This window comes from Myodes glareolus, chromosome 3, assembly GCF_982192425.1.
Source record: "Myodes glareolus chromosome 3, mMyoGla1.1, whole genome shotgun sequence".
NCBI lineage: Eukaryota > Metazoa > Chordata > Mammalia > Rodentia > Cricetidae > Myodes > Myodes glareolus.
The window spans coordinates 68,259,225-68,277,736 of NC_142028.1; the positions used below are offsets into that span (position 1 = coordinate 68,259,225).

General features: G+C 41.1%; 1 protein-coding gene across 4 annotated transcripts in view; it reads left to right on the forward strand.

The window, feature by feature from the left end:
* Ago3 (argonaute RISC catalytic component 3) overlaps positions 1–18,512 on the forward strand; it is a 112,197-nt gene that overhangs the window by 74,530 nt on the left and 19,155 nt on the right. For all 4 annotated transcript variants that reach the window (XM_048434409.3, XM_048434410.3, XM_048434412.3 and 1 more), the window contains 6 exons: positions 817–1,001; positions 7,837–7,996; positions 9,271–9,361; positions 11,377–11,571; positions 12,201–12,335; positions 13,292–13,393. In XM_048434409.3, coding sequence (XP_048290366.1) covers positions 817–1,001; positions 7,837–7,996; positions 9,271–9,361; positions 11,377–11,571; positions 12,201–12,335; positions 13,292–13,393 — 868 coding nt within the window. The remainder of the gene's footprint in view (positions 1–816; positions 1,002–7,836; positions 7,997–9,270; positions 9,362–11,376; positions 11,572–12,200; positions 12,336–13,291; positions 13,394–18,512) is intronic.

Consider the following 18,512-nt stretch of genomic DNA (forward strand, 5'->3'; position numbering starts at 1 on the left):
TGTTTGTTATACCTGAGACTTCAAAATTGTGCCCATTGGTTAAGATCAAAAATGTATTAAATTATAGGGTCTAGTAACAGCCTCAGTTTCAGACATCCAATGGGAGTCTTGTATGCGCGTATATATGTGTATACATGTATTACGTGCCCTTGTGCAGATATGTGCATACATGTTGAGGCCAGAAGTTGATTTTAGGAGTCTCCCTCAGTCACCTTCTACCTTACCTTCCTGAATCTGGAATTCATTAATTCAGTTAGACTGGCTGTCCATCAAGTCACAGAGAGTCTCCTCTCTTTGCCTCCCCAGCGCCAAAAGTACAGACATGCACAACAAAGCTTTTACCAACCAGGTTTTCTCCCTAACCCCACTAGGGACTGTGCATAACCACAAAGGATTGAGGGAGGTTACTACAGGTGTCTGGTCCCTCTGTTGCCTTTAGCGTTGGTAATCTGGTAACCTTTTGCATATGGAACAGGCACACAAAACAGTCTATGCTTCATCCTCCCTCCTATCCTCCCTCCCTTTCTTCCTTTCTTGGACAAAGTTTCCCATGTAGTCTTGGCTGTCCTGGATTCGCCTTGCAGAGCAGGCTGGCCTCTAACTCACTGCCTCTGCCTCCCAAGTGCTGAAATTAAAGGTGTGGGCCACCATGCTCAGCTTCCATTTCTCTCTTTAAACTTTTCATTATTATGTGGTCAGTTTGGAGCTGGAGATACAGTTCAGTGCAGCATAAACGCACAGGCCATGGGTCCAATCCTTAAGACTACACACACAAAAGATTGAAGTGTTTATATTTAGTGGTTTTACCTTCTCTAGAGGTTTCACAGACCAGCTGCGGAAGATTTCCAAGGATGCGGGGATGCCCATCCAGGGTCAGCCTTGCTTCTGCAAATATGCGCAGGGAGCAGACAGCGTGGAGCCCATGTTCCGGCATCTCAAGAACACCTACTCAGGACTGCAGCTCATTATCGTCATCCTGCCAGGGAAGACGCCTGTGTATGGTAAGGACATTTTAAATCTGCGTTTTTCAGGAGTGAGAGTTTGGCTCATTGCTAGCACTGAGCACTGAGCACTGGCCTAAGATGCATACAGACCTGGGTTTGATCTCAGCACTGCAACAACAGAACTACTGCATTTCCCCTTCTCCTGCTTAACATTGCTTTCAGGATTAGATAACCTAAGATTTCCAAATGCTAAAATATATTTATACCATTGTATTTAAAACCACATATCACCTTAAGGCAAAGCCTGTAAACTAAATAGCACAGAAAGAGACTCTGAGAAGTGAATTTTAGTACCGAAAAGAGACATCACAAGCAATGGTTGAGGGAAGAATTGTGTGGTCAGAAAGCTTTGGGGTAATTGAGTAGCAGAATGAGGTAGCAGGATCCAAGCACGGATTCTGGAGATAGACTGTCTACTCAGTGCTCAGATATTGCCAGTTGTACTACCTCTCTGGTGTGGCTGAATTACCTAACTGTAGTAAGCTCTACTTTCTTCACCTGTGGAACTGAGATACTTTCTTAGAATCGCTTTAGATTTACAGAAAAATTGAGCAGTCTAGTGAGTTCCCTTATGTCATCTGCCCTTTGCATGGTTTTTCCTACACAGCCACTAACCTTTTTCCTAAATGCAGGACATTTACTGGTCCAACAGTACCCACATTGTTAAAGTTATTAATTGTGACTATTATTAATGCATTGTCCGCAGTTTACATTAAAGTCCACTTTTCTTGTTGAGCAGCATAGGTCTGGCAAATATGTATCCATTATTACAGCACCATACAGAATAGTTTCTCTGTTCATCCTCCATCTCTACCCGCCCCCCCCCTTTTTCTTCTGGTTTTTTGAGACAGGGTTTCTCTGTAGCTTTTGAGCCTGTCCTGGAACTAGCTCTTGTAGACCAGGCTGGCCTTGAACTCCTGGATATCCACTGGCTTCTGCCTCCAGAGTGCTGAGATTAAAGGCGTGCACCACCACCGCCCGGCCCTCCCTCAATTCTTGAAACCACTGATTTTTTTGTTTTGTTTTGTTTTGTTTTTACTATTTCTCTAGTTTGGCTTTTTCTTTATTGTCATAAAGTGGAGTCATTTTGTATGTAGTTGTATGGAGTTATCTTTCTCCCTTTTTTATATTGATTGGTTGGTTGGTTGGTTGGTTTTTTGAGCCAGGGTTTCTCTGAGTAGCCCTGGCTGTCCTGGACCTTGCTCTATAGACCAGGCTGATCTCAACTCAGAGAGATCTGCCTGCTTCTGCTTCCCGAAGCGTTGGGATGAAAGGTATGTGCCACCACCACCCACCAGGCTATTCAGTCTTTCTAATAGGCTTCTTTTACTTATCAACATACATGTAAGGTTCCTCCACATTTTCTCAGGGAACTGATAGGTCATTTATTTCTTGAATTAATATTTCCTGATGTGAATATGTGAATATTTCCTGATGTAAATACTACTATTTATTTGCATATTGAAAAATGTCTTCTTGCTCCTAGACCAATAGGAAAGAATGTAAAGAGTTTCCCTGGTATGAGTTTGGTAACTTCATGATATGTCTCTGGAGCCTCTGGGCGGAATGTAACCTTCTGGTAGTTTAAGAGATTCAGAGGTCTGGGATCCAAAGCACGTGTCAGAAAGCATCAGAAGTCTTAAGCCCTGCGTCACTGGTGACCTCCCCGCCCCAGCTGGCAAAGCTCTTTCAGTGTTGCTTTCATTGTGCTTCCCTTTTATTTTCAGATCCCCGCAGGGACCCCACCCATTTTCTTCCTTCAGTTTGTGCTGCTTTTCCTACTCCACTTCCCATATTCACCAAGAGTCAATGCAAAGTAGTCACCTGAATTTCAACAAAAGCCTTTCTGACCTCCCTAACAAAAATCAAATTCTTTCTTATTCCTTATATAGAACCTTATACCTCTCTTTAAGGTTGCGTTCACATTTGTATTGTCCCATTTGAGCCTTTTATCAAGTACACAGTAACAGTTTCTGTTGCCTCATATGCTGTGCTTTTTATAATACTAGTCATTAGCTGTTCATTAAAAGTTTTTTTGAGGGGTGGCAAGATGGCTCTGTGGGTAAAGGTCTTCCACCAAGTCTATTGGAACATACACGGTGGAAGGAAAAACCTGATTCCTGCAAGTTGTCCTGTGACCACCACACATGCACATAGCATTCAATGCACACACAACCCAAATTAATAAATGCTTTGTGAATTTTTTATTGATGAATGAATGAACTTTTTGGCAATACAGTTTGTCAATATCTATAAAGATATTTTATACACACATACACCATAATCTTCTTCTGAATCCTAGATTTTACTTAGAGAAATGTACCTTGAAGATAAAATAAAACAAAAAGATAAATGTTAATTCATAGTATTGTTTGTAATAACAAAAACTTGTAGCCAGGCACGGTGGTGCATGCCTTTAAGGCCAGCACTTGGGAGGCAGAGCAAGGTAGATCTCTGAGTTCTAGGCTAGCCTGGTCTACAAAGCAAGTTTCAGCACAGTCAGGACTACTCAGAGAAACTCTGTCTAAATAAGGAAAGAGAAAGAGAGAGGGAAAGAGAGAGAGAGAGAGAGAGAGAGAGAGAGAGAGAGAGAACAGAAAACCAAAGTTACCTGTACTGGTTTGAATAAGAGTGTTCCCCTTGTTGCCCTTAAGCTCAAACACTTGCATGCTTAGTCATCAAGGAGTGGAACTACTTGGGAAGGATTAGGAGGTGTGGCCTTATTGGAGGAAGTGTGTCACTGGGGGTGGGCTTTGAGGTTTCAAAATCTCATGTCAGACCCACTGTCTTTACTCTTCCTGCTGCCTGTAGGAAGATCTGCTGGATCTAGATGTAGAAACTGTAAACAAGACCCCAACTAAATGTTTTCCTTTATAAGCGTTTCCATGAATCTTGGTGTCTTCACAGCAATAGGACACTGGCCAAGACACCACCTACAAATATATCAGCATATACATTATGGTAGTTGAGAACAGCAACTGATGTCATTGTAAGTGACAAGAACAACCTATAGGTTGAGGCTCAGAAGCACATTGTACTGAGTGACAATCACAAGTTGCAAATAGATGTATAGTACATTCTCAGTTTTAATTTTAAAATATTTTCCAAGTATTTTTATATAAAAAGCTATGTTGGAACTGGAAAGATGGTTCAGTCTATAAAGCATGATGGCCTGAGTTTGGATTCCCAGAACCTATGTTAAAAACAAGCATGATGATGCACACTTGTACTCCAACAGTAGTGAAATGGAAGGCAAAGACAGGAAGAGCCCTGGAGCTCACTAGCCAGCTAGCCTAAGCTCCCTGCCAAAGTTCCAGGTCAATGACAGACCTTATTTCAAACAAATGGTGGAAGGCACCTGAAGAATGACACTTGAAGTTGTCCTTTCAATTCCATACAGATTCTCATACACACACGTACACACACATGCACACACACCCACGCGTACACACTGCAATCTACAGTACAATTTATACTTAGATTTCCTTTATGGTGGAGAAAAGAAAAAAGAGCCTTTTTCTTTTTTTTTTAAGTTTGTGAGTATATTTATGTACAGAAAACTTAGCAGCACATTTAACCCAGTTTAGTGGCGAGTTCTTTGACCTCTGCCTTTTCCAGTTTGACAATTCAAGACAAATGTTGGAGAAGGAGGGAGGCCGCTAGTTGGTTCCCAACCACCCAGCTAGCTTAGACCCAAAATAATCACACAGAAACTATATTAATTAAATTACTGCTTGGCCCATTAGCTCTAGCTTCTTAATGGCTAATCTCTCTTTTTTTAAGATTTTATTTATTAAGTATTCGGTGTTCTGCCTGCATATATACTTGCAGACCAGAAGAGTGCACCAAATCTCATTATAGATGGTTGTGAGAAACTCATGTGGTTGCTGAGAAATGAACTCAGGACCTCAAGAAGAGCGATCAGTGCTCTTAACCTCTGAGCTATCTCTCCAGCCCAAATTCTTATATATTAATTTAACCCATTTCTATTAATCTATCTGTTGCCACATGACAGTGGCTTACCAGCTAAAGTTCCCAGCATCTGTCTCCAGCGGCTCCATGGTTTCTCTCCAACTCCACCCTCTTTCTCCCAGCATACAGCCTAGCTTTTCCCGCCTAGTTCTGTTCTGCCCTTGCCATAGGCTCAAAGCAGTTCTTTATTCATTAACTAATAAAAGCAACACATAAACAGAAGGACATCTCACACCAGACAAATATTTAGGACCCAGGGCATTGCCTCCCAGTGGCAGCATATCTCATCATATCTGTCACTGTAATTGGTCCTAATAGCTTCCACCAGCTTAGCCAGAGCACCCTTGTCTTCCAAGTTGACCTGTGTGAAGGCAACAGTGGAGCATGTCTTCCTGTAGACCAGCTGCCCTAGCCTGGCCTTCCCTTTGATGATGCAGTTGGGGATCCCCCATCTTCCCTCACAGGGCACTAGTTCAAAGGGGTCTACATCATGTGTAGTCACCAACAGCTGAGTCTTCTTGTTCTCCACCAAGGAAGTGACTGTATTGACATTTGCTCAGAGGATAGGTGGTCTCTTAGTTGTGATGTCCCCTTTGCAGCAGGGAACAGCAGCCTTTGTGTCTTCTGCTTTGTCTTTGGCCTGTTTTTGTGGGTAAGTTTAAGCAGATGAATAGCTATTTGTTGGTCCAGGACCTAAGGAAACTGATTAAAGGCAGCAGGTACTTTGAGCTACTTATAGAGGATGGCCCTTTGTCCTGCAGCCTAAAGTAACAGGGCCCTTTGACGAAGCCTGTGATATTTCTGGATGTTCTGCCCACTGCCCAAGTTCTTAGGCCTTTTCTCAAACAAAGGATTCATCTCCTTTCTGGTCTTCTGTTTCTTAACGATGGCCGAGGTCAAGCCCACTTTTTTCCCATTGGCCTTCTTTCCCTTGGGCATCTTGTCTCCTCTTTTTTTCTTCTGCTGTAAAGCTTCACCTTCAACTAAAGGTTGGAAAATAGAATTGAAAGCCACAAGAATACTGTGACTACAAGTGCATTAAAGTAAGTGAGAAAATTGCAGGAAAGGATATAATAAAATGATGATAAGGGATTATATATGCTATTTTCTATAGATTTTTCCTTTATAATTTTTATGGTTATAATTTTTCCTTTTCTTCATCGTAAAAATAGTCATAATTATGACAAATTGCTCAAACAAAAGACAGGTTAACAGGGGAACAACAGTCTTTTTATTGGTGTGTGCTGTACATACATGTCATGCATGAGAAAAGTGGCTCAAAGCGATGGTTTAAGAGTCTAGCTTATAATAAATCAAAGGGCAGTAAATTTTGAGAAATAACAACAGCCACAAAAATTAGTACACTAGCAGTTAGAATATGGAAAGTGTGACTAGAGGATAGTCTTCTCAAGCCACCTCGCAGCCACCTCACAGCCAAGACAGACTGCATCCTATCCAGGCAGAAGTGGAGGAGGATAAACAGATCGTTTATCTTTGTAAATCCACCTGCCTCTTTTTAAAAAAAAAAAATTGGCTGGGAGGTGGTGGCACACCTTTAATCCAGCACTCAGGAGGCAGAGGCAGGAGGATCTCTGTGAGTTCAAGGCCATCCTGGTCTACAACAGCTAGTTCCAGGACAGGATCCAAAGCTACAGAGAAACCCTGCCTTGAAAAAAAAATTGAGTTAGAGAGATGGCTCAGAAATTAAGAGCACTGGCTTCTCTGGGTTCAACTTCCAGCACCCACATGTGACCCTCAACCATCTGTAACTCCAGTTTCATGGGACATGATGCCCTTCTTCTGGCCTCCTCAGGTATCAGACATATAAGTGGTACACAGATGTGCAAGCAAAACATCATACACATAATTTTTCTTAATTAAAAATTTTTATTTTATTTTAAATCCTGTGATGTATGAATGTCTGTGTGGAGTCCATGGAGTCCAGAGGTGTACAGTTTCCTGGAGCTGAACTTAACAGGTGTCGCGAGCCTCCTGATGGGAATGGTAGAACCCAGACTGATGTTCTCTGTAAGACTAGTTCTAGTTCTTAACTACAGAGTTCCTCTGCATCTTTTTAAATATAGTACTCTATTCTTGCATAATTTAATACGTGCATACAGTGAATTCCAATTCCTCCTGGAGCCACTCCCTTCTGCATCTTTATTGTCTTCAACTTACCAATCCTTTAAAATTGAGAGAAGCATTTTCTCTTTTCCTTCAGTTTTAAAAATATACTTTTCTGGATTGTCAAGGTAGCTCAGCAGGTAGACGCACTTGCCATGCAAGTCTGACAGCCTGTATGTGATCCCTGGAGCCCATGTAAAGTTGAAAGAGGAGTACCAACCCTCAAAGTTGTCCTTTGACCTCTACATGTGCATGCATCACACACATTATACACGTGTTCATACATGAGAGAGAGAGAGACAGAGAGAGAGAGAGAGAGAGAGAGAGAGAGAGAGAATGAAATAAAAACAGTGTAATTTTTTATTTTTTTCAAGACAGAGTTTCTCTGGATATCCTGGAACTCTCTGTAGTCCAGGATGGCCTCAAACTCAGAGATCCACCTGCCTCTGCCTCCTGAGTGCTGGGATTAAAGGCGTGCACCACCATGCCTGGTTAAAAGTATAAGCTTTTATATATACTTTTCATATGCAAAAATAAGCCAATAGAAGAATTCTAAGTCAATGCTTAAAATTTTCATGCATTTTAATAGCATTGTTTCAGTATTGGTCTAATTTCAGGTGCCCTATAATATAACTTGGTATATTTAGGGTATCCTGCATAGCTTTATTGCCAGTGAGTTATAATTCACTTTCAGGTGCCTCCTTTTCTGACTGAGTTATTTGCCTTTGTTCCATAGCGGAGGTGAAACGCGTAGGAGATACACTTTTGGGAATGGCTACACAGTGTGTGCAAGTCAAGAATGTAATAAAAACATCTCCTCAAACTCTCTCAAACTTGTGCCTAAAAATCAATGTTAAACTTGGAGGAATCAATAATATTCTTGTACCTCATCAAAGGTAAGCTATTCTATTTCACTATCTGTTTTTCTACATAGGCCTAACTAACTGCTGTCAGATATTAGAAGTACCCTTAGTGACTCTCCTGTGAACTATATAGACTGTTTAACAAGGGTAAGAGATTGTTGGAGCTGGAGACATAATTCATTGGTTAAACACACGCTTTTAATTCCAGCCCTCGGTAGGCAGAGGCAGGCAGATCTCTGTGAGTTTGAGACTTGCCTGGTCTACAGAGTTCCAGGACAGCTATAATGAGATTCTGTCTTGTTAAACAGGAGATGAGCTTCATAAATGAGGTAAAGCTTTTAGCCAATGTATTCAAGAATTCATAAATAAAATAGAGAATTTAGCCAACATGTTCAAGAACTAAGAAATAGTCTTAAATATCTCTTAAAACTATTTTTAACCTTTATTTTATATGTGTCTCTGTGCACATGTATGTGCAGTGCCTATGGAGGCCAAGGAGAGGTGTTGAGTCCCCCAGGACTGTAATTACAGAGTTTGGAGCCACCATGTGGGTGTTGAGCATTAAACCCCAGTTCTCTGGGTAAGCAACTGCTGAGCTATCTCTCAGCCCCAGGCTTTTCAATTTTAAAGGATGAAGTTTTAAAATATAAAGCAATGATAGGACTTTATGATTATTAAATATATATTCAAATTTTATTCTTTGGGCCAGGGAATAGTAGACACCTATAATCCCTGCCTAAAAGTGTAAAATAGACTGAAACTAAAAGTCAAAGGCTTGCTGATCCATTTTGTCCTTAAGTCTCATAGACTTAAAATCTAAGTAGATTTTTTAGATTAATAAAATTTAATGATATACTATGAAGAAATATACCATTTTGTCCCCATTACATAGAATATTAGTATCGGTTGTCCTTTGCAACCCAGTACCACTGTTTAAAACATGAAAATTCTCACAAAACATCACAGAGATGTAACAGACTAGAGATTCATGAATTAAGAGTTTGTCAGGCCAGGTGTGGTAGCACATGCTTTTAATCCCAGGACTCGGGAGGCAGAGACAGACAGATCTGAGTTTAGGGCCAGCCTGGTCTACAGAGTGAATTCCAGGACGACCAGGGCTATCCAGAGAAGCCCTGTCTTGAAAAACAAACAAACAAAAGAAAAAGGTTAGCCAGTGGTTCGGGTATGTGAAGCTGTCTATGGCGATAGAGGGCGTCCCTGGACTGTCAGTGGCTTGCAGTTACATTGCATCATGTGAAACAGATGAAACAAATGAACTGTCTAACCCTTTAAAAACTGTGTTTAAGACCTTCTGTGTTCCAGCAACCAGTGATCTTCCTGGGCGCAGACGTCACTCACCCACCTGCTGGGGATGGGAAGAAGCCCTCCATTGCTGCTGTGAGTTCTCCAAACAAGTCTGCTGTATCTTAGTCCACACTAATAGCAATGTTTTGGTTTCCACATTTCAAAATTTGATATTTGATGTTTTCTTTTTTGTTAATTTTTTGGGTTAGCATACCAAGAATTTCTCCATGGCTTCTACATAACCTATATGCCAGTATTCTTGTTCTCAGTCACTTTTGTCCTCCATTGCCCTCAGCAGTACCCCTCCCTTCTCTAGCTGGACCCTGCATTCTCCCAGTTAGTGCCCTTGTGTATATGAAATATATATAAAATAAAATTTAAAATTTAGGTTCTGTGTATGAGAGAGACCATTTGGTCTCAGACTCTCTGAGACTGGCTTGTTTTATTTAATGTAATGATTTCCATTGTATTCGCCTTTCTGAGCATCACGATTTAATTTTTCTTTATAGGTGCATAAAGTTCCATTGTGTGTACATGTACCACATTTTATTTTTATTACATTTATTTATTTATCTATCTATTGGGGGCATCTGTGTGGGGGTCAGAAGTCTGAAGATAACTTGCAGAAGTTGGCTGTCCCACCAAGCCTGACGATCTGAGTTCCATCCCTGGCGTCCACCCTAACCCAGATTACTGGCCCACATTTTCTGCTAGTGGACGTCTAAACTGGTGTAGTTTCTTAGCTGTTGTCAACACTGCAGCCATAAACCTGGAAGCACAGTATCTGTGTGGTCTGTGTGGCCTTTAAGTTCTTCAGGTGTGTACCCAAGGCTGGTGTCACTAAGTCATATGATAGTTCTGTTTTCAGTACTTTGAAAAACCTGTCAACTAATTTCACTTGTGGCTGCCCACGTGTACATTCCCACCAAAGACTAGTAAGTTCCTCCCTTGGCACTTTCTAGCCAGGATTTGTCGTCATTTGTGTGTTGGTGGCAGCCATTCTGACTGGGTGAGATGGAATCGCAGCATACTTTAGTTTCATTTCCCTGAAGGTTAAGGATATTGAACCCTTTTCCAAGTTTGTTTATTGGTTATTTGTATTCCCTCTTTATCATTGCTTTTATTTGTGGGGAGAGGTACACATTCATGCTACGGCACACGTGGAGACAGAGGACAACTTAGGAGTCAATTTTCCTTCTACCAAGTGGATCCCAGAGATCCAATCCAGGCTGGCGGGCTTGGCTGCCTGGCCTTTGCCTGCTGAGCTCTCTCTGGCCCTGTGTTTCTTCTTTTCAGAAATGTCTGTTTACGTCATTGGTCCATTCATTGCTTGGATGATTTGGGTTTTCTCTTTTAAGATTTCATTTTTATTTTATGTGTATGAGTGTTTTACCTGCATGTGTGTCTGTGTAGCTTATGTGGGCAGTCCCCATGGAGCCCAGAGGGCATTGGATTCCCTCCAATTGAAATTGGAGTTAACAGACAGTTGTGAGCCACCATGTGGGCGCTTGGAACTGAACCAGGTTCTTCTGCATGAGCAGGCAATTCTCTCAACTGCTGAGCCATCTCTCCAGCCCCTGATTTGTATTTTGTTTTGGGGTGGGGATTAGTGTTTAATCTTTGCAGTTCTTTAATGATTTCCTTATAGTCAACTTTCATTATTGCCCTTTGGGTTTGAGAGTTTTGCCAAGGTCGATCATTCTGGTTTGAGGGTACACGTTCCATGTAACACACCTATTAAATCTGTTAACTCCCTTAGTTCTCCTATAACCTTTGTAATTTGCCTGCTTGTTATTTTGATAACTATGCAACCTCTGCCTCTCCATATACACACACTCACGTGTAGGGGAAGCATGTACGTGTGCCCAAACACATGCAAAATGTGGATATGCACACATGCACATTACACACCTGAAAATGGAGAAAGAAAAAATGCTGCCCAATTACTTTTGACACTATTCTAGGCTTTTCTCTTTGCTGAGAGTTGTCTGGTTTTTGTTACTTTCAAAGTAAATCTTGAGAAACATTAAGACTAAAGTAAAATATAGACTTAAATAAAGATAGTCTAAGTTTTGATACTAATTTTTTTTCTCACTTTTTCCAACCAGGTTGTAGGTAGCATGGATGCCCATCCAAGCAGATACTGTGCCACAGTAAGAGTTCAGAGACCTCGGCAGGAGATCATCCAGGACTTGGCCTCCATGGTCCGGGAACTTCTCATCCAGTTTTATAAGTCAACCCGATTCAAACCTACTCGCATTATCTTTTATCGGGATGGTGTTTCAGAAGGGCAGTTTAGACAGGTTGGTTGCCTAGAATATATTTAGACCATAAATAAACCAAATGCTATTTTTATGATGTGGTATCCAGTTCTAAAGGTGAACACCTGAAATAAAAAGTTTACAAAATCAGAATTGATGCTTCTGTAGATTTTCCTCTTTAAAATGTTCCAATGGAGCCAGGTGGTGGTGGCGCACGCCTTTAATCCCAGCACTCAGGAGGCAGAGACAGGGGGATCTCTGTGAGTTCGAAGCCAGCCTGGTCTACAGAGCAAGTTCCAGAGGATCTGATGCCCTCTGTTAGCATCCAGGGCGCCTGTAGTCATGTGCACACACTCACACTTACACACAGTCACATGACTTAAAATATAATTGATCTAGCCAGGCAGTGATGGTGCATGCCTTTTATCCACAACCCTCCAGTGGCAAAGGCAGGTGGATCTGAGTTTGGAGCCAGCCTGATCTACAGAGTGAATTTCAGGATAGCCAGGATTACACAGAGAAATCTTGCCTTGAAAAAACCAAAAACTAAATGAATGAATGAAAGTTGATCTTTAAAAATAAAAGAAGTCATGGAGTTACACCATTATCTTACTTTGAAATAAGTAAAAGAAAACTAGCTGTATTCATTCTTTCTGTTGTATCTTCTCTAGGTATTATACTATGAGCTACTAGCAATTCGAGAAGCCTGTATCAGTTTGGAGAAAGACTATCAACCTGGAATAACCTACATTGTAGTTCAGAAGAGACATCACACACGATTGTTTTGTGCTGACAGAACGGAAAGGGTAATTTTATGTCTGTCATAATATTGTCACAAGCCATGCTTCTGCCTCACCATCAGGATCCCACATCTGTCCCTCCCTTTTCCTTTCTTTTCTCCCTGCCCCTCCTTCCCTCCCTCCTTTCTTTCTTTATCTGTCCCTTCTTCCTTCTTTCTTCCCCTCCTCCCTTTCTTTTTGTGGTGCTGGAAACCCTCATTATGCTAGGCTATATACCCTGAGCTGTATACCCAACCTGAGAACTTTAACTGATTTAATCTTCCCAAACTCTATTCAGTTATTATTATGTATAATAGTATATATTATATATAATGTCTATTATTATTATTATCATCCCTGTATTGCAAATGAAGAAGCCTGCTTGTGCTATGTGAAACTGTCTCTAAAAACAATAATTAAAAAGAATAGAAATCTGGAATGATAGTTTGGGACTCTCATTGGCTGCTCTTAAAGATAACCTGGGTTCAATTCCCAGCACCCACATGGTAGTTCACAACCGTTTGTAACTCCAGTCCCAGAGAATCTGATACACATGTGCATGTAAGCCAAACACCAATACACACAAAATAATAAAATAATTTTTAAAAACTAGGAAGGAGCTGGAGAGATGGCTCAGAGGTTAAGAGCACTAGCTAGCTGTTCTTCCAGAGGTCTTGAGTTTAACTCCCAACAACCACATGGTGGCTCAGAACCATCTGTAATGAGATCTGGTGCCCTCTTCTGGCCTGCAGGCATACATACAGGCAGAACATTGTATACATAATAAATAAATAAATCTTGAAAAAACAAACTAGGAACTAAGACTATTTGAGGGCTGTAGTTAATAGACGTTTGAGTAATATTTCAGGCTGAAAGTAGTAGAATGTGGGGGTCAGTTTATGTGTTTGAACGTTTTGAATGTACTTTGATACATTTTTTAACTTTTGTCTCATTGATTTAAAATTTGATCCAAAAACATCTAGGTTGGGAGAAGTGGCAACATCCCAGCTGGAACCACGGTTGACACCGACATCACGCACCCGTATGAGTTTGACTTCTATCTCTGTAGTCATGCTGGGATACAGGTAAGCCTATCGTAGGGCAAAGGCTTTCATTTAGAACTTTATTTCTCATGTGGTTTTTTCTGAACCTCAGCAAAATAATAATAATAATAATAATACTCTCTCTATGTCCCTAGTTATTTCTACATGTAACTTGTAGCAAGTCAATTTCTTCCTTTTCCTTCCTTTGAGAGGGAAATATTTTTATGAAAATAGCAGGATTAGATTTAATAGAGTGAGTCTCCCTACATTTGACCTTTAATTTAATGCAAAACTTAATAAAAGTTTACAGGGCTGGAGAGATGGCTCAGAGGTTAAGAGCAGTGACTGCTCTTCCAGAGGTCCTGAGTTCAATTCCCAGCAACCACAAGATGGCTCACAGCAATCTGTAATAAGATCTGGTGCCCTCTTCTGGTGTGCTGGCATACATACATTCTGCAGGCAGAATACTATATACATAATAAACAAATATTTTTTAATATCAATTTTAATGTTACTATAGAAGATAGTAGGTTTTGCTGTGGCATTTTCAGACCCATGTGTCATTCTGCACTGGATCATTCATTCTCCTCCCCCAACCAGCCTTCCACTTCTTTTCCTTCTGATGTCTCTCACTGCACCCTCACCTTCATGTCACATTATCTGTGACCCTCTCTTTCTCCATACCTCTTAACATCTCTTCCCCTTCTTGTTATCTGCCTTCTAGTTTCATGACCTACACATGCACACACGTGTAAATTACATATGTGTGTGTGTGTGTATATATACACATACATAATTTTAAATCTCGGTTTCACATATGAAAGAAAATATCTGGTGTTATCTTTTTAAATCTGGTTTATTTTGCTTAACATAATGACTTCCAAAGTCATGATCTCACTTTGTTTCATGACTGAATACAGTTCCACTGCTTGCTAGTATGGTGGCCCAAGCTTGTAATCTCAACACTTAGGAGAAGGCAGGAGGATCAGGAGTTTAAACCCAGTCTTGGCTATATAGTAGGTTTGAGGCCAGCTCAAACTTCATGAAATCCTGTCCCAAAAAAAACGTTTGTACCACATTTTCTCTATCTATGCATCTGTCCATGGACATCTGGTCTAGACTCGTTTCTTAAGTATACTCACTGCAGCAAAAACATGAATGTGTGAGTATCTGTGGGATATATTGGCTTAGTGTTCTTCAGGTATAATCCCAAGAGCAGTGTAGCTGGATTATATATTTCAGTTGTTAAGTATTTTCTTCTGGCCAACAAACCTCTCCACCAACACAAATAATTCCAGTCAAACCAAATTAAACTGAATTAAAAGATGCCCATGTTTAATAAATAATAATACTCCCAGGTGGCCCTGGGAAAACATGGAGCGGGGAAGAGAGAAAAGGGAAGACCATGGGTAACCTGGAGGCCATGTGTTCATCCTCTGGGGGGCAGTTTAAATAGCCTGTGGGAGTGGTCTTGACCTTCCCTGAGGAGGAGTTACCTGACATTCTTGACCCTCCCTGGAGAGGGCTCACTGTTTGGTGGAGCTGGGGTGATGCCCCGAGCCAAACATGAGTATTTTCAGTGTTTTGAGAAACCTGTCTGCTGGTTTCCAGTGGCTCACAGTTTAACCTTCCTTCCAACAATGGATATAATTCCTCTTTCTATACATCTTGCCAATATTTTTTGGTACTAACCATTCTGATTGGATGAAATAGAATCTCAGAGAACTTATTTTCATTTCCTTTAAGGATAAGGATGTTGAACACTTTTTCAGCTTATTGGTATTTATATTTCTTCTTTTGAGACATGTCTGCACTATACATTGGTCCAACGAGGTTATAGATTTTTATAATTCTTTATATATTCTAGATGTTAATCCACTCTGTGATGTGTGATTGACAGATTATTTTTCTTCCATTCTGTAGGCTGTCTTTCAGCCTGATGACTGTTTCCTTTGTTGTGTAGAGGATTTCTGATTTTATATAGTCCCACTGTCGATTAGAGTTCTTTTCAGAAAGTCATTGCTTGTGTCTTGAAGTATTTTATCTATGTTTTCCTCCGGCATTTTCAGAGATTTAGGTCTTACATTAAAATCTCAGATCCATTTTGAATCAAGAGTGTGTGTGTGTGTTCACACATGTGTGTACATGCATACATGTGCTTGCACATCATGAGTATGTATGCATTTGAATCATATGGGTACATCGTGTGCTGGCTTATGCACCTGTGTTCATTTACAGAGGCCCAGGAAGCCCTCTATCATTCTTCACCTTATTCTTGTTGGGTCCAGGGGGGTCGCACAAAGATGAGAACACCACCAAGTCTAATAAACCAGAAGCAAACTTTATTCCAGAAACCAGATCCTAGGAAAACCAGAAGCAAACTTAAAAATAAAAAATAAAAATAAAACACCACGGGGCACAGAAGCTTATCAGCTAGCTGAGACCACAGCCAGAAATGGTGTTTGTTAGGCTGTGGCAAACGGCTGGTTTTTGAACCTACTTTTTATAGCAGGGGCACCAGGCATTATCCCTGAACAAAAGAATTTTACAACCTTGCCCTGACCCTTGGGTTGGTCAGCGGAGACCCTAAAGAGGGGAGTGAGTGCTAGTGTCCATGAGTAATTAGGCAGCCATCATGAAATATGTTTTAGGAGAGACTACAACGAAACTCACTAATTGCAAGAAAACAGATATCTTTAGCAATTCGTCAGAAAGGGGGCTGCTTGTAACACTAGAAGGTTAATAAATTAGGATTCTTGGACTGAGAACTTAGAAGAAAAGTTTTTCATATTATTTTTAGGTAAATTGACTGCCATACTTTACAACCTTCATTATCAGAGCTCATTAAAACCTTCTTTTATTTATCCACTGTCTCCTGGTATCCCCGAGTACAAACTGAGGTCATGCCTCTCCTCTGGTAGTGCCAGTCTCCCATAACAGAGACAGTGTCTGACTCAGAGGTCACATATCTCTGTCTCCTAAGGGTTAAACTCAGTTCACACCTACTGTTTGTTAAGGACAGTCAAGACACTACCCTCAGTTTACAGGGAGATGCTCTGGCCTTGTAATAAAAAAGTCAGTTGTAAATAGCTAACGTGATGGAGATTTCCCAGGCATCCAAGAAAGTAATCCCTGTGAAGATTGATCTGTGATCTGCTGAGAAAGTTGTTGATAGTTTACTTAGGTTTACAGCTTTATGTGTCCTTCTTCCTACATCCTAAACTTCTACCTTCTAATCTTTAGTGTCTATATTTCTATTTCTATATTTTTATTCTTGTCTTCAGACCCTTCAATTCTGCTTTAGGCAGAATTGCTCACGGATGTGGGCTGTGAATTTCCTGGTTAGGCTGGCAGCCAGCAAGCCCCAGTGATCCTCTTGTTTCCGCATCAGTGCCCAGTTGCAAGTGTGCATGTCTGGTGTAAGGAAACGGTATCAGCTCAGGACCCCTAAGACCAAGTTCTCAACGTAAAGAAAATTTATTTGCCCCAGAGAGACAATGGGCAGAGAATAAGAGACAAAAACAGGAGATAGAGGCTGAGGGAGAAATGGAAGAGAAGAAGGGAGAAGGGTCAGGGACAAAGGACTGCCTCTGGATAGAGAGGAGACAGGCCCCACAGGAAATGGTGGTTTGTTAAGGTAAAAGGGGAAATCCCATGTTAGGATGTGGTGTTTAATTTTAATTGGGTGTGTTAATTAGGTGAACCAAATGGGACTTTTGACTTCAATACTTGTGATAGCTGAACCTTGGTAGTCAGCCTCAGGAGGAGGAAGTGGCCAAATAAGGGTCTAGCTTTAGGAATGTAATGTTTTTAGCAAGGCAGAGGAATGGAGAAGGGCAGGGCCTGCCGGAGCCATGCTCTCCATGCTCAGGCACCCAGAGTCCCTTTACCTGGCATGTAGACATCCAGTTTTCCCAGCATCATTTGTTTAGAAGGCATTTTCCAAAGTGTGTTTTTAACACCTTTGTCAAAAATGAAGTGGCTGCAGCTATTCTAGGTTTCTTTCTGGTTTGTCTATTCTAGTCCATTGATCTACATGTCCAATTTTATGCCAGGATCATGCTGGCTTTGTTTCTGTGGCTCTGTAAGAGAACTTGAGATCAGATATCATGGTGCCTCCAGCACTGCTGTGTCTGGTAAGGGTTGCTGTGGCTATTAGGGACTTTTGTGCTTCAGTGAACTTTAGACTTGTTTTTTCTAATCTGTGAAGAATGCCTTTGGAATTTTGATGTGAATCTCAGTAAATGTATACATTACCTTCAGTGAGATAGCCATTTTTACAATGGATTCTGCCCCACTGTGAGCATGAAGGTCTTTTTATCTTTTCTTTTGTTTGGTTTTTTGAGACAGAGTCTCTCTGTAAACCACCCTGGCTGTCCTGGAACTCACTTTGTAGACCAGGCTGGCCTTGAACCTACAGAGATTTGCCTGCCTCTGCCTCCCTAGTTCTGGGGTTAAAGGTGTGCACCACCACCACCCGGGCAATCCTTTCATCTTCTAGTGTGTAGAGTTTCTTCTGTGTCAGCCAGTTCTCACTGACTTTAATGTAAGCACTCATAGCTGTAGACTTTTCCTTTAGCAGTGGCTTAGTGGATCCCAAAGGTTCTGACAATGTATGCTTTCATTTACATTTGATTCTAGGAGTTTAAATTTTTCTGGGACTAGAGAGATGGCTTGTTGACAGAGGTTTCTGTCCCGCCCATTCCTGTAGTTGTTCAGTCCCAAAGAAACACACAGAGGTCTACATTAATTATAAACTGGTTGACCTATTAGTGCAGGCTTCTTAACTCTTTCTTACATCTTAAATTAGCCCATAATACTTGTCTGTGTCAGCCACATGGCTCAGTACCTTTTAACAGTGAGACGTCTCATCTTGCTTCCTCTGTGTCTGGACGATGACTGCAGACTGACTCTTTTCCTCTTTCCAGAATTCTCCTGTTCTTGTCACCCCGCCTATACTTCCTGCCTGGCTGCTCTGCCTATACTTCCTGCCTGGCTACTGGCCAATCAGCATTTTATTAAAGCAATACAACTGAAAAATCTTTACAGGGTACAAGATCATTGTCCCACAGCAATGGCTCAGTGGTTAAGAGCACTGGTTGCTCTTCCAAAGGACCCAGGTTCAATTCCCAGCCCCCACATAAGCTTCAGTTAAATAATT